Source organism: Fulvia fulva, chromosome 11 (assembly GCF_020509005.1).
Source record: "Fulvia fulva chromosome 11, complete sequence".
Lineage (NCBI taxonomy): Eukaryota > Fungi > Ascomycota > Dothideomycetes > Mycosphaerellales > Mycosphaerellaceae > Fulvia > Fulvia fulva.
The window spans coordinates 2,391,043-2,415,386 of record NC_063022.1 but is presented as its reverse complement, the minus strand read 5'-3'; the positions used below and the strand labels follow the sequence as shown (position 1 = coordinate 2,415,386).

The window sequence follows — 24,344 nt, the reverse complement described above, 5'->3', positions numbered from 1 at the left end:
AGGCGATGCGACTGAATTTGAGGTAAGTATCAGGACCATACACCACTCTCACAATCACTGACCTGTCTACAGCGACCTTCTCCATACTTCCAACAGTAACACTGTCTCTGCATCTGTAGCTGCCTGAGCGTCCCAGCGAACACAGCGAATCTCGCTGCGGTCTGCGGTACGTAATCTGTGTCCATTTCACCGCCCCTGCGTAATGCTGCGAACAACATGGACATCATGTCTCGCTTTGATAAAAGGCGCTACAGGTTCGCTTAAACGGTGGCGCTTTTGCAGCTACCCTGCCATCTGCGGCTGAAATATGTTGCTGACCTCGGAACTGGACTACCTCGATCATGGTATGACTTGTCAAGTCACGTTCAGAGCATCTTAAGATGGGTTACTATTCGTACATTCCTTTGCGCCAGCCATGGGAAGGTCACCATGAGATACGCGTGCTTACACTTCGCCAGGGCCTGCTCGAAGACGACATTCGGGTGAAGCTCTCAACGCATACGGTTCAAGACAGTGTCATGAGTGGCCGATCGAATGCACAGAGTGCCACAGTACAGTGGGAAGCTCTATCATACACCTGGGGTGATATGCAGAAATCACACACAATCACTTTGGAACAGGCCGACTCCAGTCTGGCATGTTTCGAACTCGGCAGCAACCTATATGCTGCTCTACGACACCTTCGCTATCCCGGATCAGATCGCCAACTGTGGATTGATGCTATCTGCATGGACCAGTCCGCAACAGAGCAGGCCGAGGCAGAGCGCAATTGGCAGATACCTGCCATGCTGGAGATCTACAGTATGGCTGCGAAGGTCATCATCTGGCTCGGCGAAGAAGAGAACGACAGCGCGTTCGCGATGCAGTTTCTTCAGCAATTGGGCGAGGGCTTCGACTTCAACTGGAGTACGTACGAGATGACTGGTAACGATAAACTCCAACCAGGTGTCGTGAAGTTTCTGCACAACTATGAGCAGTACTTCGCTCACGGCATGCGCCAGTACGAAGCGGTATGCGCACTGCTTGAGCGGGAATGGTTCACCCGGGTCTGGACCAGGCAAGAGGCTTTCGCATCCAACGACGACAGTGTCATAGCATGTGGAACGCTATCGATGCCACTCCACGACTTCCGGAATGCAATGCAGATCCTGGGCGAACGAGGGCTGGACGTCAGAGACGCTAAACATGACCTGCATAGCACACGATTGGGCCTTGCAATAACAATCCTGGACAAAGCCACTGCCCCTATCCTTGAGACCATCGACCGAGTTCGTGGCAGTAACTGCAAATTCGACGTCGACAAAGTGTATGGAAGCCTTGGCATGATCAAGATGACGGCCGGACCTGAATTCGCTGCAAGTATAACGTTGGGGCACAAGAATCCAATGTCGTTGTACAGTGAATTCTTCAGGAAGTACACTATGCGCTACAACCGGCTTAATTTGCTCGACGCCGCAGGTCTGTATCAGCGCTCAGCTATGAACGGTCCATCATGGATGCCTGACTGGACTACGCGGTCGAATCGACTCCTTCCGACGAGCTCTGAGACTGCAGTGTCTCATGCCATGGTATCAGGTGCAACATTCGAAGATGATGATGTACTTCGGGTTCATGGCGTTGTAGCAGACAAGATCGTCGAAGTTCAAACCCTCGACCGACCTGGAGATGTTTCCGATAAGCACTGGCCAGCGGCCTACGCTGCACTAGCGAGATTCATGGACTCATATCTACAGTCTATGAATCCAGCACAATTTGAAGACTTCATGCGTGCTTTTTTGTATCCACTGAAAGGGCATCGCATCCCAATAGATGACGTCATACAACGAAGGCCGGACTATGAAGTTCTCGTAAGAGCAGTCTGGGCAGGCCAAGACCCAAAATCTCTGGCCTCAAATGATAACGCGCAATCCTTCGCGCACTTTCAGATATGCCTGAGATATCACGAGGTGGCACAGTTGCCGTTCATGTTCACTGAACAAGGCCACATTGGCATTGGCAGCACAGGAACCCGACAAGGAGACCTGGTAGCAGCGGTCCTTGGCAGTCAGAGCCCGCTCGTGCTTAGACCATATTCCTTGACAGCACAGCCCGAGCGATACCAGCTGATCGGCACGTGCTCGATATACAGCCTCAGCACCGGCGAAGTGCTTCTAGGCCCTCTTCCGAAGGGTACAACACTCATCTCTCGGCTTGATCCAGCTGTGGGCGTGTATCAACGACACTTCCACGACGCAGTCTCTGGGACAACGACTTTCTGGGATCCTAGGATAGACTGGGAGTCACTCGAGAAGATGGACGGTAATGCAGGTTCGTGGAAGCTCAAGTCGCCGATGGGAGAAGCCGATCGAAATGCCCCGACTGCTGAGTACTTGCTGGAGCGAGGTGTTCCTATTAGAAGTTTTGATCTGGTGTGAAGGCGCGATCAGGCTCGGTATGTGAGATTGCCATGTCTCGAGTGATGGCGATAGCGAAGCCCGCGCAATTTTTCTTATGTTCGAACAAAGGCCCAAATCGGATCTAATGGCTGGTCACATCTTCGACAAGTAGGAACAGAGGACTTCAACACTTTTGGCAACTGGATTTCACACGAAAGTCTAATTGGTCACAATTGAGTCTCTGCTGAGATCTGGCGGTGCAATAGCGGTTCATCATGCTGGAACAAAGCAACCTTGAGCAATGCAGCCCAGAACTTGTCCGCATGCGGAATACACAAAGACATCGAAGCAGTGCTGGGCATATCTAGAAAGCCCACAACCAGCTATCGCGCTTTCGTTATACAAGCGCCTGCACTGTCGTAGTTCATCGCTACATTGCACTATCAGAGCAAACATGGACGTCGAAGCCATAACAAGAAGCTTCAAATGGCTAGTCCAAGAAGAGCTCGAACAGCTCAGCACCAACCTCGACAATGAGCTCTTCCGTCGCCGTTTTCAAGGCATCAAACCTACGAATACAGTCACCTCGCACTCCAAACTAGCACCGAGCGCACCTGCCCGAAGACCAGAACCCCCAGTGCCCAGCAGTCGACTACGTCTTTCACCATCAGACATGGGCGGCGCTTCAATTGATGCAGTCCGCTCTGGAATCAGATCAGCCCTCGTTCCAAACCTCGCAAAAGGGTAGGGCGAGCCGGACCTCGAGGCAATGATTGACTTCGTGATGCCTGAGCAGCTTCCATCCGCCAAGAAGTCTGCTGTCGCTTCTGGTCATAAGACCCGCAGCAAGAGTTCCGGGAAAACCAAGTGGATTGACAGCGAGAAAATTCAGTACGGCCTCAGTCCCGGCTCTGTCAAGAAGGTTCTACAGGGCAAGGTGATGGATCGAATGGAAGCAAGCTTCGAAGGCGAGCCCGTGGAGTTGGACAATATCGCTCTTAGACTTGTCAACGTGTATCCTATTGAGGACGTCATTGCGGTGCTCAATGGTGTGGCAGATGTGGATCTGCAGCAGGCATTTGACTTGGCTGCTTCCGTCGAGGCTACGGTTAAGGGCGAAAGTAAAAAGAAGAGTGCGAAGAAGAGACGCAAGGGGGAATAGAGACTTCAAGGAGGTTGATCTTGGGAGCAGTGCCCACGCTAGGTGCTGTGGACAAAGTCCGTTGCCGCCGAGCGCGTCGTCTACTTCCATCCAAAACATCATTGCTTGGCCCTTTTGGGTTTCCAGAGCAATCTGTGGTTTGTAGCGACCTACGTGAAGCGCTCGTGGGTTGCCTTACCTCAGTGATCTGGAGAACCCGAGGTCAAGGATCGGTTGCTGCAATGACCCGACGGAGATGTACTTTGTCAACAGCCCTTGCGTGAGGACTGGTGCGAGAAGAACAGTATGGCTTTTACGTATCTGGGGCTAGATGAATGTGCAATCGCGATTCCTCCGAGATTTTGCTCATGGAAGACTTCTGTTTCCGGTAACAAAGCATCGCCACGCAAAATGATAGCAACACATTACCACTTCCTCAGCTCTATCCCACAGTAAGGCCAGTCCTGATAGTCGGCTTCTCCTTCTCGTCCTTTGGATCCGCTCCGATCTCCGGCTCATCCTTCAGCAGCGTCTTCGAGCTGAAGTTGATAGTCTTGAGCCCAATCTCCGACACAATACCCTTCCTCTGCCCCTTCGCAGACCCCTTCCCAATATAGCTCATGTTCCCGCGCAGCTGGAGAGCAGACTCGGCCACAGCATCCGCAATGCTAAGTCCCAGCTCCAGCGGATCGCGATTTTTGAAGCCTTCCGGGTCCTCAGCGATAGCCATGACAATCATGAAGCCACGCTGGACAAGTGGTCCAACGCCAGGAATAAAGCCAAGGCCTACGCCGACCGCCATCTTGAGAATGGAGCGGACTTCTTCCATTGGAGTTTCCGCGTCGGGCGGCATCTCGAAGGGGATGTAAGTCAGCTCGACTCCGAAGTGCTCATTAATGACATGCGCGATGTCTAGCTTGTCGGTGAAAGGCAGCTGGATGAAACCTCTGTCCGGTTGAGCTTGACTTGGCACTGATGGATTCTCGGGTCCTGTCAACCTCACGAGCGCATCAGCGGGATCTGTAGGCATGAAGAGCCCTTTCTCAGCGCTGCGCAGCTGTCGTGGCAGGATGAGGAAGTTGTACACGCCACGGATGTCGATGCCAAGGGTCTGTCGTGGACGATAGCCAAGTCCAAGCTTGTTGTCGAATGGGACGTCGTGGCGAGTGGGCAAGCCATCCATGCTGTAGTCTTTCTGGTCGAACATCTTCACGCCCTTCCGGAGACGGAAGTCGAGCATGAGGTAACTACAAAGGTCGGGGTAGTCTTTGCTTGGTTGGTACTGCAGGGGGAGGTATATTGCTCGCACTGGAAAATTCAGGTCGATCCACATGAATGGCAAAGGCCCGTCTTTGTCGTTCAGCAGTTCTACAGGGGACAGCACAATCTTGGCTGGACCGCCAGCTCCTCGCTTCTTGTACCTGCACGCTATCATTAGCATGGCGTCGACGGATGGCACAGAAGATGAGTGACGTCTTGCACACATACTCGCCGTTGCCCCTTCTTGGAGTCTGTAGCTGTACATGCCGCTTGATGCTCCGGAAGCTAAGATCTTCGGCATCTCCAAACATGACAGGCAGATAGTCCCAGTATACACGGTTGTCGCCGATGCCATCCTTGTCAGCTCGTGTGTTCTTGCACCGAGGTGGCAGACGATTGTCGGTGAAGTCGGTGTTCGCCGGACACGGTTCGTTCCATACCCACTCGATCAAACAATCTAGATATCTCAGTCAGTGGCGAACAACAACGGTGTTCTATGCTACAACGCTTATTGAATACTTCCATGCCCTTTGCGGCATCTGCGTCGTCGACATTGATGACGAAGCTCCTTGATTATGATCAGCCTGAGGCCATACGTCCCAGCATCGGAAGGGTTCGCCTACCAGCCATTGTCCGTAAATGACAAGGCAGAGCGTTTGAAGTACACCTCTCCCTCCGGATAAGGTAGAGCCATGGCGACTTCTTCGTAGTCTGGGGTGAGTGAGCTCAAGACGATGATCGAGCTGCTAGACGACCTCGACTAAATATATGAGCTTCGTCGTGGTCAGCCCGGTGCATGGTCTCAGGTCACATGCTTGAGCGGCATTGTTATGTTACATACCACCAATCTGCAGTAGCTGTCGCCACCATGTTGCGCGAGCAAACGGCTATCTCGACCGAGCATCTCCGTGTTGCACAGTCTAGTCGAGAAGTAGCTGCAGATTAGAGAGGGACCAGATCGAGTGCCTGATCCACGCAAGCCGCATGGTTGTTGGGTAACGTCGAAGTGATCGAGGCCTCGTAGAGTTGCACAAAGAGATGATCGTGATGCAAGAGCGATCCACATGCCCCATGCGATCAAAATGCTCATCACTAGTAAACATGAGCACATCACTCCTACTTGGCCCACTGCCAGTGCAATTCCTCTTCTTGACGGCCTTCTCATGCATCTGCTTCACCAACGCTGCAAACCTGACATTCACAATTTCCGGTCCGAGATCACACCATAGCCATGCTCCAAGCGACAAGCTCTCCAGACCCGTCCGCTGCAGCCTCAGCGGCAGCGCATTCCATCCCAGAAGTCTAACCCGATCAGCATTCTGGATATGAACATGCTTCAAAAAGTGTCTGCCCGGCCCGATGCTGTTGATCCATTGTGTCGCAGAGACCTTCCCCTGCTGGAAGAAGAAGTTGTTGTTCGCGTAGAGAATTGGGAGAGCTTCGTGGTATGTCTGCCTGCATACACGGAGTACTTGATCGCCGAGGCCTGTGGGATTCATTGCTCGCTTGAGCCATTCGTTAGTTCTCAGGGCGGCAAGTTTTGGGCGGTCTAGGTCGATGTATTTTCGCCCAGAGAAGTACTTGTCGGCGTAATCGACGGGCAACTCTCCGGGACTCTCGAGGAGCAGACGATAGATCTCGATTCGTAGCTCGGCGGGAAGGTTAAGGAGGGGAGATGGTTTCCCAGCCATGATTTTGATCCGGCGGACGAAATTTCGTGAAAATGGGAGGGGCGTATTTCGTCGTCAGAATTAGCGATGGATCGAGCTGCAATTCAATCTGCAGATGCCTGTGGGCCGTCCCTAGATTTCTTCGTCAGCTCTGGAGCATCAAACTCTCGCGACTTTCATTCGACGCATGTTTGAGACGAAGTGTGGTAAGCATGAAAAATCATCCTATACTGGGCCTTCATTGGTCTCGATGTTTAAGATACCATCGAGATACAGAGCAAGGATGTATGGCCACGAATTTAAGAACTGTTCCTGTGATGAACGGCCAACGTTCACGGAGACGTGAGGAAATCATGTGACAGCACAATTTGCATTCTACTATCGAACCATGAGTCCCCTTCTGCCTAACACATCAGGACGTATCTCTTCGGCCATAATTCGTGATTACCATACCATCATCTCACCGTGTGTTCGGAATTACTTTGATGGGTACATTCCGGTCTTGCAGTCGAGGTTTGCATAACCCTATCACATATTAGCACCAGTCTCATCAACTATCGCTGTTGCAGAACAGTACTCACCGGGAACTGCTTGAACTGATTGTCATCAATACTCGTAATCTCCGGACAGCTCAACGCGCTGAACGCAGTGTTGAAAGCCTTGGTGAAACCGCTCAAGGCTCCAGTGAGGTCATTCAGCACACCGCTGCAGCTGACCATGTCGGGCATAGTCTGGGCCAGGAACTGCGTGGCGAAGCACATTGCATTGTTTCCCTCGCCGAGAGTTCTGGCATTGTAGATACCTCCAGTAAGATCCGCAGGGTCGATGGCCGCGTACGAGTTGACCTTACCCATGTTGCCACCGACACTGAGGAACTTGGGGTATCTCAGGCCGGCAAGGGCAGTGTCAGTGTTGAGGAAGGCGATAGAGTACTCATCGCCGATGGCGCGCTTGTACCTTGAGGAGAATGTTAGGATCGCCGTGATTGATGCATTATCAGGGTGATGTGAGAATTCTTACCAGTTGTCAGGAATCTTCTCGTGGCCGTAACCGCCGATCTTGGAGAGCTGGCCGTTGACTTCTTCGACGCCGAAGAAGGTGTTGAGGATCTCGCTGTTCATGAGGCCCTGTGGGTGCTCGGCGGACTTGTTGCCCATGAAGCGGTAGATGAACGAGTACGCGGCAGGCTGGACGAGAACACCGGTGAAGGGTCCGTTAAAGAAGTAAGGCTAGATTACAGGTCAGTGATGTAAACCGTGCGTGGGGAGAAGAAGAGACTCACGTTGGTGGCAATGGAGTCGTCGAATCGCATGGAGCGGAATTCATTCATCAAATCAAGATCAAGGTTATCGTTGTTAGCCTTGACCATGTCGTACAATTGCTGATACTGAGACATTTGCAGCTCAAAGTCGCTGCAGCCATGTCAGTAACTGCGAGAGTAGTGTGTAATCTTTCCAATACTCACTTTCCGTACTTGTACAGGTCACCACGACCAGGCGATGCATCCGCCTACACACCAAAGAGTGTCAGCCGTACTCGAGACCCATATGGTAGTGCCTGATCCCCTTCAAATACATACCTCATACTTGTTATGGCTTCCAGAGATACCCTGCGGTGTGCCCAGAAGAGGCAACAAAGGCGGTGCGGCTGCAGAAGGCCCACCTAAACAGAAGGGTGTTAGCCATACTCGAACACCACGTGGCATTGTCTCAGCAACCGCGACTGAGCTAGGGATGCTGCGCGCATGTTCCAGACAGATCATGCCTTCTGCCCTTCAGATTTACTCACCAATCGACCAGACGAGGCCATTGCCGTCCATGACACCGCCGAGGATCTATACATCACGTCAGCACAAGTAGCCCTTCGTTACGACCTCGTCTTCCGCCATGATTACAAACATACCGTCAAGAATCCGGAAAGATCAGCACTCATGCCGAACACATCGAAAGTCCCCTTGATGAAATCGAGATGAGATCCTACACCGTTGTGTGGAAGGTATCCATGGTTGGCTGTACCATGTGAGCACCGTCTGGCGGGCAAGGGATAGTTCTGGCATGATTACCCATCGCATTAAGCCCCGGGCAAGGACCACGCTGGTCGGTCGGTCCAGGAGCAACAAAGGCATGCTCGCCGGTGTTGGAGACGTATTGCTCGGCGGCGTTGAAGCGCGTGCTAAGGTCTGGGGCGGCTTGTCGCTCGCCGATGAGGGAGCGTTCTTCGTTTGTGATCTCCTTCAGGAGGGAGGGGAAGGCGCTGACTACGGAGGCCAGGCTCGCTACGGAGGAGGGAGGGGAAGGCGCTGACTACGGAGGCCAGGCTCGCTACGGAGAGGGCGGAGGTTGATCTCATGGTTGCGGTGGTGTAGGCTGGGATTTGGGAGTGGAAGGTGCGAGAAGAGCGCAATTATAGGTGAAAGAGCGGTGCTTGTTTTATGATACGCCAAAGTCGGCACTCTCATCATCCTCATCCCTCATCCGCTCCGCCGTTTGACAGCGGTGATCGTCTGGGGTACCTTTGTGGGGTGCAGATCGCGCAGCCGCCTCGAAGAGAGTTTGCACCATGATCGTCGACGGGTGCCACCGCGCACTTGGGCTGACAAGCCTATGTCTCCAGTCGTGGCGAAACAGACGAGCACCCCTTGATGAGAACATAAATTGTCTCCTGCGTACGAATCCCCCGACCCACGGTGAGACTTGTCGAGGCAGAATCGAAGACTCCTGTAACTTCTTTCAGTCCAGATCTTGAGGCGACGTGCTGCCTGTACGTAGTTCGACGCAGTCATCGCTGCTGAGCTCTGGTGAATGTCAACTTAAGCTATCCTTGTTCGCTGTTGCTTTCTTTCTTTTCGACCTTTCCCTTGGCGCCGAGACTTTCGGCTCATGTCACGACGGCACGTGATCGTGTCATTCTTACTAGCGCTGTGATGCAGCTTCACGGGTCGAGAAAGCGACAAGTCGATTTTGAGGCACAGCAAGCAAAGAGGAGGGGATGCCGGCGGGGTGTCGCGTCGTATCATGGTGACTGCGGTGGCGATGAAGGATGCACAGGAGAGGTCCATGCATCAGGCGTAAGACGAGATTCGGTGTGCGACAGACGGTCAGGTCAGTTGTTTGAAGTTGATAGCAGGCAGTCGTGTGTCTCCGTTGCAGCGACATGGATGTGGTTCTGTATGCGCGGGTTCATCATACCTCCACTGCGGGCTGCCTCGCTGCAAATAGACTGCAATGATGGCTCGTCTCGTTGGAAGGGAATCCTCTTGCCAGCGGCCACGCGCTAGAGTCTCGCCGATGCTTGGCGGCGCTTCCCTCTCGTCGCAAGGCAAAGCTGCGCTCGCTCCTCTCCCATCGCGTCACCTGCATGCCATTGCCATCGTGTCGTTTCCTCGGCCGCCTACCATCGATGCCACTCCGAGACGGCGCCTGATCACTCCAAGTAAGCATCTCACATCACGAACCTGACACGCCCGGGCCCCGTCTCCCATCACACTTCACACGTGCTCCTCCTCACCACGGTCCACACCACACACACCCGACCCCCGCCTTGCTGGCTCCACGCTCGCCCGGCTTGTTCCTTTGTCAACAATCACCCACTTCCACGCCGTCGACACGCGCGCCCAGAGCCAGAGCCATCCAGCGCCCGCGTGTTTCGCCGCTCGCCTTTGTTTCCACCACACGACCTCACCACCCTAGCATCCTCGGCGCTGCCCATCCACTCATTGGCTGGCGCGCGCTGCATGCGCCCATCCATGTGCTGACCAGCCGGAGGCTAACGATGCCCGTGTCAGTAGGTGGATGCGACCATGAACCCAGCATGGCAGAATGGCCAGCCCAACATGTTCACGCCCGGCCAGCCCCATATGAATCCGCAGCAGATGTACGCCAACCTCACTGCTAACCGGAACTTCGACATCAACCACTTCACCCCGGGCCTCCCGAACGGCGCCGGCTCCCAGTCGCATACCCCCCAACCACAGCAGACCTTCAATCCGACCTTCACCCCAGGCTCTGCGATACCCGCCAAGCGTCCGCACGATGGCATGTCCGGCTCACCGCAGCAGCCCAGTCAACAGTCGCGTAGCCAAACTCCCTCCTACAACTTGCCCAATCAACAGCAGTTCCCGAACGCGCCGACCCCCTACCAGCACCTCCAGCAACCTGGATCGAATAATGCCACACCTTCCCCGACAATGCAGAACCAGCAGTTCCGACCCCCTCAACAGCAGCAGCCTCAGCCGAACATGGGCACCGCCTCGCCGAGTCCTTTCCCCGGCCAGAATCGACCGCCCTTCTATGCCAACAACATGTCACCTGCCCCGCAGAACCAAGGCAATGCCGGCCAGTACAACATGAATCCGGCAATGTCCATGGGTGGCATGCCGAGCGCGTTGCAGGCGCAGATGATGAACAACAACAATCTGCAGCCGAATGCACAGAGGGCGTACCAATTAAAGTTGATGCAGCACCAAGCTCAACTACGGCAGAGTGGTATGGTCGGTCCGCAGCGGGTAGGAGGTCAGCCGGGGCAGATGCCAGGCATGAGTGGAATGCAGGCGGGAGGACAAATGGCGAATGGCAGTGCGCAAGCCATGCAGGCGCAACAGTTGAATCAAAAGCGAGCAGGCTTCATGAAGCAGCTGGCAAATCATGCTTCACAGCAGGGGAGGCCTTTCAACTCAATGCCAATGATCTCGGGGAAGCCAGTCGATATGTTCGCTCTCTGGACGATGGTCACTCAACTCGGTACCTCATCTGGCGTGGATAGGAGCGGCCAGTGGGCGACAGTTGCGAACAAGATTGGCTTTCCGCCTGCTCAATACCCAAACGCCGCCGAAGAGCTCAAGTCACTTTACGCGGTCAACATTGCCCAGTATGAACGAATGTGGTTACAGGTGAAGATGCAACAGAAGCAAGAGGCGGCACGCATACACGCGCAGCAAATGGCGGGCTTTTCAGGACAGCAGCAATCGCCGACGAAGATGATGCCACCTTCAGGACAGCAGAATCAGTATCAGCAGTTTCAACAAGCACAGCAAAGCCAACAGCCATCACAGACCACGCCAGTCCAGGCGCACGCTTCCTTACCGCAGAATGGCATGTCGACACCACAGCAGATGATGGGCGGAGCAGCCGCATTGCATCGGCGCAATAGTAGTGTTAGGAAGCCCGATCAAATGACGCCGCAAGCAGCAGCCACGCCAGGAACGACAGCTTCACCTTTGGCAGTGAAGCCGCAAAGACCGGCATCTGTCAAGCAAGAGTCGTCTGGTCCGGTGATGAAGAGCGAGGAGCCGCAGAGTACAAATTACCAGCCGCAAATACGGTCGATTGAGTCGGATGGTGGATATGACATAGCCGCGCTGTTCGATTTGGGGTCGGCCATCTCCCGAGCCATACCGAATCATCCTACGGTGGACGAAATGGGCGTGATAGACACCAAGGCAATAACACTCAGTCTGGCCTCGGGCATACACGGCGAAGTCAGGTACGCTTTGGATACACTAGCGGTCATATCGCATGACCAGCGAGTTCAAGTCAATTTGGAGCAGTGCGAGGACTTGATGGATGTGGTCGTGGACTGCGCAGAAGATCAAACGGAGGCCCTTTCGGATGATGCTGCCGAGGTCTCCGATGCTCTGGATCTGCCGGCGTACGAAGACATTATGCGATCCGCAAAAGTGGAGGCAGAGATGCTACAGGATGTGCCCGAGTATGGATCTCATGCTTACAAACTAGACCGAGCCGCCGACAAAGTGATCGCTATCACGACCATTCTTCGAAACTTTTCGTTTTACGAGATCAATCACCGACTCCTCACCGCACCTCCCCTCATAAAATGGCTCAGCAACACGATACGACTGCTAGGAACGCGAAACATGCTGTTACGAACATACTACAACACACAGGACTTTTACAAGGACATGATTATCTTCTTGTCGAACGTCACGCAGAGTCTGGAACTGCCGTCTCGAGATGATGCGCTGCACATACTGCACTTTTTGCTGTCATTCTCGCCCCAGCCCGCACCAAGCTACATGGAAAGTGGCGGCAAGGTCAGGTTCACCAGCTTCCAGCCAGCATATCACCGGTACCTACCTCCGGCTATTGATTGCTTGGCCAAGCTACTTGCTCGCCAAGACCCGAACCGGATGCTGTACAAGAGCATATTCTCGGCCTCGTCGTCATCATTGGCTGTTTCCGAATCGCCGTTGGATCTGCTCACCCGAGCCTTCGCGCTGTCCATCTCTGTACTTCCTGACAGGACGAAAGGATCACTGAGTAACAGCACGCAACTCAGGATAGTGGAAGCTCGGAAGGCATATCTCACGCAAGGCATGCTCGCCGCTGACATCTTGACCACACTTGCACCCAGCAACGATTCCGACCTCGCTCGAGCTTGGATTGAAAGCGAAGACGGTTGGGCGGTGGGCCTTCTCAATCTTGCTGCACTGCTCTCCGTTGACCGCAACCAACAAACAAATCCCGCCAAGAGCAGAGAACTTGGCATGGATACCGAGAGCTTCAAGTTGATAACATATCGTGCCTTGACGATGATTAAGCGACTTGCCGAGAAGGCAGGCAAGGGCTCGCTGCAGAACATCCAGCAAGCAATGACAACCAACGGAGACGCCAAGACTGTCGCAAATGGCGCGCATGATGAAGATGACCACTCGAGCAATCAGCCCAAGTGGGAAGGTATACCGCAAGGTCATGCTATCCTTGGCGCTCTGATGATGCCGAGCACGGACAAGGTTGCGCTGGGTCTGCTTTGCGGTTTGCATGACATGACGATGCAGCAGGTCGCGTGAGCGTGAGCGTGAGCTTGACATGACATATAGAGTGGATGGAGCTTGAATTGATGAATGTTGTATGTAGGAGTACAGAACCTTTTCAAGCTTTTGTATGTATCCCTTGAAACCTCCACCTCGATGGCGAGTCGAGCCCGTTCTTGATTGAGTTGGTCTACTTTTCGTGCATGTCACAGAAGTAGTCTTTCTTCGAAGCCTCATTCTCCCCACCAGCTTCACGGTAGCTTATCTTCCCGCGCGATCTATTCGAGACGAATTCTTCGGTCCTTGCCACCTCCAGCTCACTACCCTCCCGCCAGGTTTGGGCGAACCAATTACTGGAACATCCCCAACCCATCATCATCATCATCATCATCATCATCATCATCATCATCATCATCATCATCATCATCCTCACCCTCCCCATTCACCTCCTCCACCTTAACCTTCGCAGTCTTACTCTTCGATTTCTTACTCGGACTCTCGTCATCCGCCTCTCCACTCTCCATCTCACTGGCAGCTTTCTTCGCGCGCGGCCGCTTCGGTGTGGACTTGACGACCTTGTGTGGGGAACCTTTGCCGTTGACAGTGGCGACGTTGGAGGATGCGATGGTGCCTGCGAGTCTTTTTGTGAGTGGAACGAACATGCGCAAAGGTACAGATGGTGGTCGTGAGGAGGGGGGATGGAGGAGATGGTAGGAGACGATGGGTGAGGATGCCTTACCGGACAATGCGCCGTATTCTTCTTTCAACTTCTTCTTGGTGACGCGCATGAGTTCGCGCGCGGAGTTGGAGGAGGCTAGGCCGGCGACTTGTTTGAATTTTTCGTAGTCGATCTGTGTGGTGGGGAGGAAGGTTGTTAGCTGACGGGTGGCGCAGGAAGATAGCGGGAATGGGGTACGAGGATGTGTATACCTTTGGCTCGGTCTCGAAGCATTGCCAGGCGAGGGCGAGGTAGGACATTTGTTTCTCGGTCGGGGGCATGGTGGACAGACGGGTGCTGTGGTGGTTGGTGAGGGGTTGGGATTAGATTTTGGGCGTGCAGACGTTGTCTGTTGGGATGCAGACGGTTTGGTGGTGGTGTTGCGTGTGGGAGTTGGGTTAGGTGCAGGAGTGGGCTGGAGGGACACACGACAGGGTTGGGAGGTGGCAATAGTGATGGAATTTGTAAAGCGATGATTGTTGATGTGAGGTCGTGCAGCAGACGGAGTGAATGCGAACAGGTGGGTGATGAGGGGTGCAAGTGAGGTGCAGCTTTGGAGCAGTTTCACAGTCTATGCTTCGGTCTGTGCTCTCCTAGTCTGGAGGCATCATTGTGATTGGGGCGACGTGCTTATTGTATCTCTCTTGAACATTAAAACCCTCTCACGTCCATGTCGTGAAGCTCTCCCACAGAAAGCACATACATCTCACGTCCTTGGCGTGTGTCGTTGCTCATCTCATGAACCATGTCCTACGCTGCCAACATCATCCCTGAATCACCCCTGAGATTCTGCACGACCCTAGCAAAGCTTCTGGTCTGCTTTGGTTCGCCCCAGGAGCCTCATCGCATTTCTGCAGCCTCCTAGTCCACCAGCGCCTGGTTATAGCGGTGTCTATACCCCAACAGCGAACAGTACTGTGCCGGATGGGTGTGCTTCGAGGCGAGTCTTCGTCAGTCATAATGCCCCAGCGGCGGCTGCGATTGCCTCGAACAGGTAGCAGGAGCTCAGCGAACAGGTCGTAGTTGATTGTGACGTCTTGCTCGGTCAGAGTAACGCATCGAGCGCTTTGACATTAGCGGATGTAGACAAACAGCATGGCGAGAAGGAGGCATAGTGGTAGTAGCTCAACTTGACGCGCACCACCTGGTGGACAATATGCTCCTAGCGGACATCGTGTAGGCTTGTACGAGCTTTGCGGGCAGAAGGTGCCTCGAGCGCGCTGTATCTGTTCTGTGCCCACTGGTGGTCAGTGTTGGCCGTTTCCGCAGATGGTAGGCTCGAAGTGTCCTTGCTGTTGTGGAAGAGGTGGTGGGGGCGCGTTCGGATGATTGGTGTTAGCAGACAGGACTGAGGTGGCGTTGCAGTGTTCGCGCCTGGGTACAAGAAGCCGAGGAGGCATTGGGAAAGCGGAGCGAGTGTCAGGGCTGGAGTTTCCGACTCGAAGCATCCTTGTGGTTTGTGACAGGCCTCGTCGGACAAGCGACGAATATAGCAGTCTGGTTTCGGTAGACAGGACTGAGATGGCATCGCAAGCCTGACGCTGTCGCGAGACCACATGTTGCCGATGATCATGGCTGTATCGAACATTAGTGAATACTCCTGCCTTCACTCCTCCCAATCAGACCCACAGATGTCATTGTTATGCATCCCAGGGTGCGCAGCTGAGACGCTTGCGTGGTGGTCGAGACGGTAGAACATGAATGCGTTCTTGAGGTAACATATGCAAGAACAGCTGTCGTGGTCGGTGTCGTGATGTGCGCACTGTACGGCAGTATCAGGCGTGTCGGAGGAGTTGACTCTCTGGCCATCGAAGAGGAATCGCACACTCTGATTCAGGCGTGTCGGAGGAGTTGATTCTCTGGCCGTCGAAGAGGAATCACACACTCTCCTCAAATATGTCGCGATGCGCGCACTGTCTAGAACAGGCAGTCACCGTTGATGAAGTCCTCCCAGCGCACGTTCAGCATCTCGTCGGGTGAGAAGCTCATCTCGCCTTCCCCATTCTGTGCCATCAACATGTTGAGGTCGAAGGTGATGGTGTACGCTCGCTGCGAGCGAGGAGCTCAGCATCACGCACCGCCGCCCGGGTGGTGGTGGCTCCTGTACTTGCATGGTGAGTCCGTAGACTCGTTTCAGCTGCGGATGAAAGTCAGTCTCTTGGGGTGAGGCTGCGGGTGGGTGGGACTGACAGATTAAACTGAAGAGACTGTCAATATGTTAGTGACTTTGACGCCCCGCGAGTGTAGTGCTGCGTACACAGATCATTGCTCGCGTCAGACACGCCGCGTTTCGCTTACACTCGATATAAGCCAAAAGACAAAGAGTGTGTTGAAGATGATGTTAAGAGAAGGTGGCCCATAACGTGACGTGCGATATAACCGTGAGTGAGGAGCGCGTGACTCTGCCACGTGAATGAGTCGCGTTCCTGCTGTTGCCGTTGCGAACTGAGTGAGGAAGTGAAGGGAAGAGGGGCATTCCATAATCAGCGCCTCATTCATGAATAGCCTACTCGACCACAGTACCCAAGTCAAGTAGATCCTGCAGCAAATTATCCCGCAGTGCTGCCATATCGGGCACCTCCAAGCTGTACACGCCTTCATAAGCGTGAATGCTCAGCTGGCTCAAGAATGGCCGTAAGACAGCTCGCGCAAAGTCTTCTCTAGGCAAAGCTTTGATGTCCTCCTTGTCAATATTGAGGTTGTCACCCAGCAACGGGCGTCGTCTGCTGGTGCTGCTGCCTCCGGGGGTCGTTGCTACTATGCTGTCCTCCATCGTGCTTGAGCCAAGCGCTTCAGCGACGTTATCAGTCAGGGCAGACGGCGTCCAGTCCGCCGGCTGATACACTGCATCGATTGTGTCGGTGATGTAGAGCCATTCGTGCAGCTGGAACTCGTCCGGAGATATTGAAATGAGCAGGTCCAACAGCTTGCAGGCTTGGAGAAGCGTAAGGTTGTTGAAGTCGTTGCTGTTTTGACTTGTGGGCAGCAACGACATCAGTGCTGCTTGTAGCTTATCGTTGATGATCGGCCACAGAGGTGCAAGGTTCAAAGGACTGGTGGAGAGCATGAGGGCCCGGCACAGCATAAATAGCTCGGCTCTAATGGTCGAAGATGGTGACGATGCTGGACTGGCATCAAACAGCTCCGCGATCTTCTCCTCAAGTGGTCGAAGGCGAGATGCATGCGTATCTTCTGGTGAGGACAGTAGAAGTAGGCATATTCTGCGCAAGTTGAGCTGCGTCTTGCGGTCTGCTTCAAGCCTTGCTGCGCTCGCTCCTACGCCGAACATGATGCCAGCACTCGTGGGAGGCATGACTCGTGACATGACTTCAGCCATGATCTCCTTATCATGTAGTGTCCACTGATGAAACACGGGGAACCAGCCATCTAGCACCAGTTCTGTTGGTGATGACAATAGTCTCGCATCATTGAAAGCGTTTGACACCTCTTTCTTCCACGACTTTGCTGTTGGCGCCTTTCGAATCAGCTGGAGAAGTAATTCCAGCAATTCGCGATTCACGTTGCGAGGGAAAGACCTCGCATGGAAGGCGACAGCCACAAGACTCTCGGTGATGTTCTTGACAGCTGAGCCTACGCGTTCTCCAGTTTCGAGGATAAGGTCCAGCTTGCCAATGACACGAGTAAGAGCTGGTACCAGTGTCATAGACTGCTCGAGACTGCGATGTCTGCTCGAGGTGCCATCTTGCGAGCCTTCTCCGTTCACATCCGTGACGTACGTCGAGGGTAGTGCGGTGAACGTCGCCGTCAGTAGTCGCTGAAAGATGTCGCCCAGTTCACGTCTCATCTTGCGTTGTTCTCCGAAGTTTGTGTTATTCAACTTCTCGGCAAGTAGTAGCGACATCGACAGCAGATGCGATAATACCTGCCTATGAGGCAGTGGATTGGTCAAGACGTCCTTCATGAATGCTACGCAATCTGACCATATCTCGTCCATCGCATCGTCTTCCATCGAGTCAAGGTATGCCCAGAAGAAAGTTGCAAGATCTGAAGGCGCCAAGTCGATCGTCAGGCTCGAAAGCCTGGTCTGTGGCATCGCACCAGCGTTGGTTCGACTGCATAGAGCATCCAGAATTGCAGGCACCACGTTCTTGGGCCTGGCAACTTGCATGATATGCAGAAGACTCATAGTAGAAGCCGCCTCTCGATCAGTCTCTGCATCACGCCATTGTGCTATCACGACCTCCAAGCTCTCCAAGGGTTCGACCGAAAATATCTGTTCCAAAACGTGACGAGTCTTGTTGCGGAGCTTCAACGCAGTGTGGGATGCGGTAGCGGAGCTATGACTATCGTGAGTGTCAGCATCAATTGGTGCACTTGCCCACAGCCAGAGCGAGAGCGCGCTACGTAGCGCATCGTGAAATGCCAAAGTCACCGTCAAGCGACTGTTCGACTTCGTGGTCCGACTCGGAGGTCCTTCCGCCTTGAAGACTCCCGATGTGACGTTACTCAAGAAGCCAGGCTTGCTTTCAATCTCCTTAGGCGTGGCCTCGCTTTCTGTCTCTGCGAGGAGGCATTGGTATGCTCGGTTAAGTACCATCTCCAGACCTTCGAGTAACCTCGTCGCGACAATATCTGGCATCGGTGTCTGCTCAGCCTCTACCTCCAGGGAGTTCCTTTGCATCACCCGCTGAAGTTTGTCCAGCTCCTCACAGAAGCACTCCACTAGTGGCAGTAAGTTCGCGAACAAGGCGTCAGCGAAAGTAGGCAGTATGTCTGCCAAGAAAGCAAGCCATTGATCTAGGTGATAACGCGTCCGCGGTGAGGAGAAGCCGATGCGGAGGCATCTGAAAAGCTGCGTGGGTGGGGTTGGTGCAATACTCAAGCTTGATGCACTGGCAGCTGGCCGCGAGTATGGTGTCATGGACGGCCTTTTGGAGCTCGCTGAGCCTCTCGGCCCTGCGTCAGCTGTCGTAGTAGCCTGCATCAGCCGAAGCTTGATCGACCGCTGTATAATTCCTAGCAGTCCACTTTGCAGACCACTAGACCCGCTTTCGATGCATACGGGGAGCTTATCCAGTAGCATATTATCGAGATCGAGAAGCCGCACTTTAGGCGCCGAAGGGCTTGTAAGTAGGACATCCAATGCTGAAATTGCTACACGGTTCAGGTCTTCACGGGTGTGGTGCTCGCTGAACAGCAACCGCACGCATGTGTCCGCTAGCAGCGACATACCATCCGTTTGAGGGGCATCCACATTCGGTCGTACAGCTGTATCCTGCAAAAGTTCGGAGGCGTGTTGGCCGCCGTGATTCAGGGCTCCGATGAAGCGTCGGAGGGTCGTAATGAGCAGTCGCATGTCGTCACCTTGTAGTCTCTGGTTGTCGCGGATATGGCTCGCACAGCGGCGCTGAACGTTGGAGTAGTGCAAATTCAAGTCTTCAAAAAGGATCAGGAAGATTTGCTCGAGGCTGGGCGAATTCTGCAGCCAGCTCTTGACAGTGTCAAACGAAGGATCTGTAGAGCACTCCAAAGCATCCAAGGTCAGCAGTAGTGGCACCTTGAGCACTTCTTGAGCGCGCAGCAATTGCTTCGTGTCTGCCAGGATAGAATTCGCACTACTACGTCGGCCAGCTGCGACTTTCATGCCATCGACAGGTATCGAATGTGTCCAGAATATGGCGAATCGTCTGATAGTCTCGACACGAGGAACGACTTGGTCAGTCCAAGCCGTTGTGTCACCTCTAACAAGCGCAGTGACCGAAGCTGTCACTATCGCAGGATCTGAGAAGAAGTCGTCGAGCTGCCACATTGCCTTTGTTGCTTCAACGTGGTACTTGGGCGATTCTGGGGAGATATAGCACCAAACATGATAGGCCAGCAAAGGCCCTAACTCATGTGCGGTGGCGTCCACATTAGAGTGCTCGTCACCATAAGCATCCATGAGGCTAATGGTCGACACGAGGACCGGGAAAGGCAACTTGTTGCTCGCACGTGCAGCGGTGCGCAAGTCTTCCAGTAAAATTTCTTGAATATGCTTGAACCATGTCTTGGAGATCCCGGCTGGACGTTTGGTCATAAGCTCAGTTTGCAACAAGGCCAGTCTGGAAAAGACGCTGGCTTCCCGCTTGTTTAGAGCCTTTTGGAGCAAAGAAGCCAAGGGTGCACTATGTGCATGCCACAATGAAGGCCCGCAGATCGGTAGTGATTCATGTGCCTGGCCATGAGACCGATAGAAGCCAAGAACGGCTTCAGATACCTTCCTAGCAGCTGGCACCTCACCTGGCGATTGGAATGTCATGCTGCTTTGCTCTTTCGAGCTTGCAAACACTCTGGTTGGGGCCATGGCGAGCAGTCGAGCCGTAGCACGAACCGCCAAGGTCGCTACCTGTGCTGGTACTGACGTGATGTCCAGCTGTGACAGCAGATATAGACTTGCAAACGGGATGTGAATCGTGAGCATTTCTTCATCTTGGACATTGAAGGTTGAGATGACCCAGTCGAACAATCGAATGAGTGCTTCAGTAGAGCCGGACCACTTGAAAGCATCGCGCAGGACACCAAGTAGACACTGCCAGATGAGGCTTGCTTCAACGCCATCGAAAAACAGACTTGCACTGCGAACGGCTTCTGCCACATCTTTCTTCGGGGCTGTCAGACTGTAGGCATGCAGACTGCGCATGGCTGGCAGAAAGATGTCCGGTACCAGCAGGCCACCGATTTCCCATCGATCCATCAGGGACAGACAGATGCGGAACGGACGAGCTTTGACGACAGGGTCTTGATTCGAACTTTCGAGCATCTTGAGTATAGATCGTCTTAGGCTCGCCTTGCCAAAGTCCGAGAAGTAACGCAGCTGACCACTGGGCTCCTCTTCGCCAGACTTTTGTCGCTCGAGTGTTGACGAGGAAGCTTGATTCGATTCCTTCGGATCTGGACCTAAGAACCAGCTCCAAAGACGTCTATTAAGACTCATATCTTTGCGCAACAATACGACTGTCGCTGCTGAGACAATGCGATCGAGATCATCATCGTTGATCTTTTGTTGAAGAACAGGCGAGCTCAAGGGCAGATGAGTGACCAGTAAGTCGAGGAAGCCTCGCTGAATCAGGACTTGCGAGTCTGATAGCCCGCACACAAAGCAGCGTATGAGCAGCCCTGGTTCGGGAGAGATGACACACTCGGCTTGTGGACTCAATTTCCGATTGACCTCACCATCTGCCGTCGATGGTGTACCTGCCATCTTGGGCAACTGACGCACCAGATAATTCAGTGCTCCTTGTCGCCGAGTCGGACTGGTCACCACTGCTAAGAAGAGACATTGCCAGAAGTAGCCATCACTCTCTTGCGTAAGGGCGTCAGAGTCACTGTCCGGCATGAATTCGTCCTCGAGCTCACGCAGTATAGCGAAGGCGCGGTCAAAGTCCTCGCTAGTCTCTTCCTCGAGAGCAGGCAGCAGACTGAGCACCAGAGACTTCAACGCGGGCCGAAGGTCGTCCGATGACAGACGAACGATGTGATCCTCAAAGAGGCTGTAGAGCGCCGGCCGGACCGACAGCGAAGCAAACGAAAGAACCGAGGACAGTCCGGGTAGGTACTCATGTAGGTGTGCCGCAATATGCTCACTGCCGAAGGTGGAGAAGATGTAAGTGTACACTTCCAGTGCCTTCTGATGCACGCCGGATGGGAGAGCTGGGTTGAGACATTGCGCCAGCCTTGTGCTGATAGTGCTGCAATGTGGGAGCAAAGGGACGTCCTTCGGGTGTGTCTGTATAGCTTTGAGCAGTCTGCCCAGGAAGGAAATGTAGTCGGCCCATTCTTCTGGAGCTATTTCCCACGTGGCTAGGACTCTGTCGATGATGGCAGCATATCCCTTAAGGCTCTTGTCTGTCTTGAACAATCCTGCGGGCTGTCAGATTGGCTCGAAGCGTTCCGCCACAAGTCGACTCACATACCGTCCTCGACCGTTCGACGCGTTGCGCGTGGCACTGGCGAAGACCGACCCGAGCTTGGAGGTGAGATGCTGTGCCGGCCGTGGGCAGCGTCGAGGCTCATCTTTAGCCGGGGAGGGTGTTTGATATCATCAGAACTTATTGAGAGCGACAAGTTGCGCGCAAAGTGTTGTCAAGTCTTGCTCCCTCATAAAGAAGTTGCCTGTGTCTCATGAAGATGCCACGACGCTTCGCTTGCGGCTCTTCCCGCACGCGGCCGCCCGAGCCGACCCGCATTGACCAAGATTGTGTGGCGCAAACCAATGGCACAACGGACTAACAACACTGTTCACATGCCATCGCGTTCAGCAGCATACGGCATCTTTTCAGTGTGAACATGCTTCGAAGAAGCAATGCCACAGGGTGATGCGGTAGATGCCGAGTCGTCCTCGAGAGATGGCGCAGGGCTATTCAATACCACACCCGGAAAGGCAGGAGAAGACAATGGCAACAACACTACCCAGCATGCATCACCGACCAGGTCGACGAAGAGTAGCCAGAGACTACACCAATCTCAAGAGCTGACACCTCCACCGTTGCCGCCACGACCTCCGACATCACATGCGGGCTCTCTTCGGCTTTCGAAACAATCGTCACGACCGCAGCTGCTGTCCCCGCCGACGACAGCACTATCTTCGACCAATGTGCATTCCGTGACGCGGGGCGACCATGAAAGTGTCCAGTCTTCTCCGACGACGGGGAAGGCGCTCTCCCGAAAACACAGTTTCACATACTTCGCTCGCCTCCCGGGAAGTGGCAGCGAGGGCGATGACTCTGCTAGCATCAAGAGTTCGATGCCCACTCTTGATGCCCGAGTGGATAACGAGAGTATTCTGGGCGATGTAGCGGGTGGCGAGACGAGTCCAGCATGGAAAGCCTTGAGTGCTCAGGTTGAGAGGGACGACCCGTTCGAGCTCCTTTCGCCCGAAGACGAAGCTCTGAGCGAACAAGTACAGCACGAATTCGATGAAGTGGAGGCGGACGAGTCCAAAGGTCTAACCGAAGACGACGTTGCTACGATCTGGAAGTCTAAGCTGAAGCACTTCTTCATTCTCTCAGCATCGGGCAAGCCCATCTACAGCAGGCACGGCGACGACAAACTGATCAGTCACTATGTTGGCGTGGCGCAGACATTGATATCATTCTATCAAGACGCCAAGGATCCCTTGAAAGGGTTCACTGCAGGTGGCACCCGCTTCGTGATGCTGTCGAAAGGACCGCTCAATCTGGTGGCGATAAGTCGCCTGCCAGAAAGTGACTCGCAACTGCGAAGCCAGCTGGAGGCACTATACATGCAGATCCTATCGACCTTGACATTACCCAGCATGGAGAAAATGTTCAAGCAGCGAGCATCGACCGATTTGCGACGACCACTGCAAGGCACAGATGCATTGCTCGACGGCCTCGCAGATGGCTTCACGCGAGGCTCACCCTCCACACTCCTCTCAGCTCTCGAGTGTCTCCGCCTCCGAAATACGCATCGCAGAGTCATCAACAACACCCTCCTCAAAGTCCGCACACAGAACCTCCTCTACGGCCTCATCGTAGCAGCGGGCCGTCTGGTCAGCGTAGTACGGCCTAAGAAGCACTCCCTGCACCCAGGCGACCTCCATCTAATTTTCAACATGCTCTTCGAAGCCGGCAGTGTCCGAGCTGGAGGCGGCGAGAACTGGATTCCACTCTGTTTACCCGGCTTTAACAACACCGGCTTCCTGTACATGTACGTCAGCTTCTTCTCTACGTCCGAAGAAGCAAAAGAACCAGCAGAGGATGAAGACAGAGATGAGGAACTCGCTATAGTTCTCATCAGCGCTAATAAGGAGGCATTCTACGAAATGCGCAAGATGCGCGATGAGCTCGTCTCGCAACTCGAGTCGAATGGCCGTATGTCCACCATCAAGACTGCTATCCGCCGTGGCCACGCTCCGACCTCTTCTATCGTGCCTGGTACAGTCCTTCGGCACTTCCTGTACAAATCTCGCGGCAATGTGCAATTTGTCATGCCCTCTTTCGAACCGCACTTTGGAGGTCTGGTCAATCGAAGAAGACTCATGTCGCTGTATCACCAAATGCATGAATTGATACACTCTAGGACGGCACATCTGAAGGTGCAGCACAGCATTGCTTCAGACTCGACATCATTGGCGTGGGAGACGCCGCTATTCGAACTGTATTGCGTTGCTGGGCCCAACGCTACGAGAGCTGAGCTGGCGCAAGGAGCTAACAAGGTTGTGCAGTGGATCAGGAGGGAGCAGGAGAGGGTGTTCATCATTGGCGGTGCTGTGTTCTAGGATGGTACAGCTACTGCCAAGACGAGACGGCGTGGATGGAAATCGCTGTTTGACTAGAGAGAGTGGCACAAGTGTACGACAGTAAACATGATTGAAGGGTAACGATTGTGTTTGCATTCTGTTCCAGGATGCGAGTATCTACAAACTTACCGTGACCCCTAGGTCACATTT

The 24,344-nt window shown here is 53.9% G+C and overlaps 10 protein-coding genes across 10 annotated transcripts; 5 read left to right on the top strand and 5 right to left on the bottom strand.

The window, feature by feature from the left end:
* Positions 1-380: 380 nt before the first annotated feature.
* On the top strand, positions 381-2,414 carry CLAFUR5_13107 (Heterokaryon incompatibility protein 6, OR allele; the record flags this gene model as incomplete). The annotated part of the gene is made up of 1 exon (XM_047912255.1): positions 381-2,414. One exon carries the CDS (start codon positions 381-383, stop codon positions 2,412-2,414), a length of 2,034 nt encoding a protein of 677 aa, XP_047768110.1.
* A 415-nt stretch (positions 2,415-2,829) lies between these two features.
* Positions 2,830-3,123, top strand: CLAFUR5_13106 (uncharacterized protein; the record flags this gene model as incomplete). The annotated part of the gene is made up of 1 exon (XM_047912254.1): positions 2,830-3,123. The coding sequence occupies one exon, from the start codon at positions 2,830-2,832 to the stop codon at positions 3,121-3,123; it is 294 nt and encodes a 97-aa protein (XP_047768111.1).
* Positions 3,124-3,159: 36 nt separating this feature from the next.
* Positions 3,160-3,537, top strand: CLAFUR5_13105 (uncharacterized protein; the record flags this gene model as incomplete). The annotated part of the gene is made up of 1 exon (XM_047912253.1): positions 3,160-3,537. One exon carries the CDS (start codon positions 3,160-3,162, stop codon positions 3,535-3,537), a length of 378 nt encoding a protein of 125 aa, XP_047768051.1.
* Positions 3,538-3,958: 421 nt separating this feature from the next.
* Positions 3,959-5,470, bottom strand: CLAFUR5_13104 (uncharacterized protein; the record flags this gene model as incomplete). Its single annotated transcript, XM_047912252.1, has 4 exons — positions 3,959-4,937; positions 5,005-5,233; positions 5,280-5,344; positions 5,400-5,470. 4 exons carry the CDS (start codon positions 5,468-5,470, stop codon positions 3,959-3,961), a joined length of 1,344 nt encoding a protein of 447 aa, XP_047768292.1.
* A 226-nt stretch (positions 5,471-5,696) lies between these two features.
* Positions 5,697-6,467, bottom strand: CLAFUR5_13103 (uncharacterized protein; the record flags this gene model as incomplete). The annotated part of the gene is made up of 1 exon (XM_047912251.1): positions 5,697-6,467. One exon carries the CDS (start codon positions 6,465-6,467, stop codon positions 5,697-5,699), a length of 771 nt encoding a protein of 256 aa, XP_047768112.1.
* Positions 6,468-6,923: 456 nt separating this feature from the next.
* Positions 6,924-8,378, bottom strand: CLAFUR5_13102 (Dothistromin biosynthesis peroxidase dotB; the record flags this gene model as incomplete). Its single annotated transcript, XM_047912250.1, has 8 exons — positions 6,924-6,971; positions 7,028-7,403; positions 7,467-7,675; positions 7,729-7,858; positions 7,912-7,955; positions 8,026-8,108; positions 8,235-8,280; positions 8,349-8,378. The coding sequence occupies 8 exons, from the start codon at positions 8,376-8,378 to the stop codon at positions 6,924-6,926; spliced, it is 966 nt and encodes a 321-aa protein (XP_047768113.1).
* Positions 8,379-10,245: 1,867 nt separating this feature from the next.
* On the top strand, positions 10,246-13,251 carry CLAFUR5_13101 (SWI/SNF chromatin-remodeling complex subunit sol1; the record flags this gene model as incomplete). Its single annotated transcript, XM_047912249.1, has 1 exon — positions 10,246-13,251. One exon carries the CDS (start codon positions 10,246-10,248, stop codon positions 13,249-13,251), a length of 3,006 nt encoding a protein of 1,001 aa, XP_047768114.1.
* Positions 13,252-13,565: 314 nt separating this feature from the next.
* Positions 13,566-14,214, bottom strand: CLAFUR5_13100 (uncharacterized protein; the record flags this gene model as incomplete). Its single annotated transcript, XM_047912248.1, has 3 exons — positions 13,566-13,846; positions 13,955-14,066; positions 14,146-14,214. The coding sequence occupies 3 exons, from the start codon at positions 14,212-14,214 to the stop codon at positions 13,566-13,568; spliced, it is 462 nt and encodes a 153-aa protein (XP_047768115.1).
* A 2,225-nt stretch (positions 14,215-16,439) lies between these two features.
* Positions 16,440-21,946, bottom strand: CLAFUR5_13099 (uncharacterized protein; the record flags this gene model as incomplete). Its single annotated transcript, XM_047912247.1, has 2 exons — positions 16,440-21,793; positions 21,847-21,946. The coding sequence occupies 2 exons, from the start codon at positions 21,944-21,946 to the stop codon at positions 16,440-16,442; spliced, it is 5,454 nt and encodes a 1,817-aa protein (XP_047767749.1).
* A 289-nt stretch (positions 21,947-22,235) lies between these two features.
* CLAFUR5_13098 (Vacuolar fusion protein MON1) lies at positions 22,236-24,173 on the top strand (the record flags this gene model as incomplete). The annotated part of the gene is made up of 1 exon (XM_047912246.1): positions 22,236-24,173. The coding sequence occupies one exon, from the start codon at positions 22,236-22,238 to the stop codon at positions 24,171-24,173; it is 1,938 nt and encodes a 645-aa protein (XP_047768201.1).
* Positions 24,174-24,344: the final 171 nt, after the last annotated feature.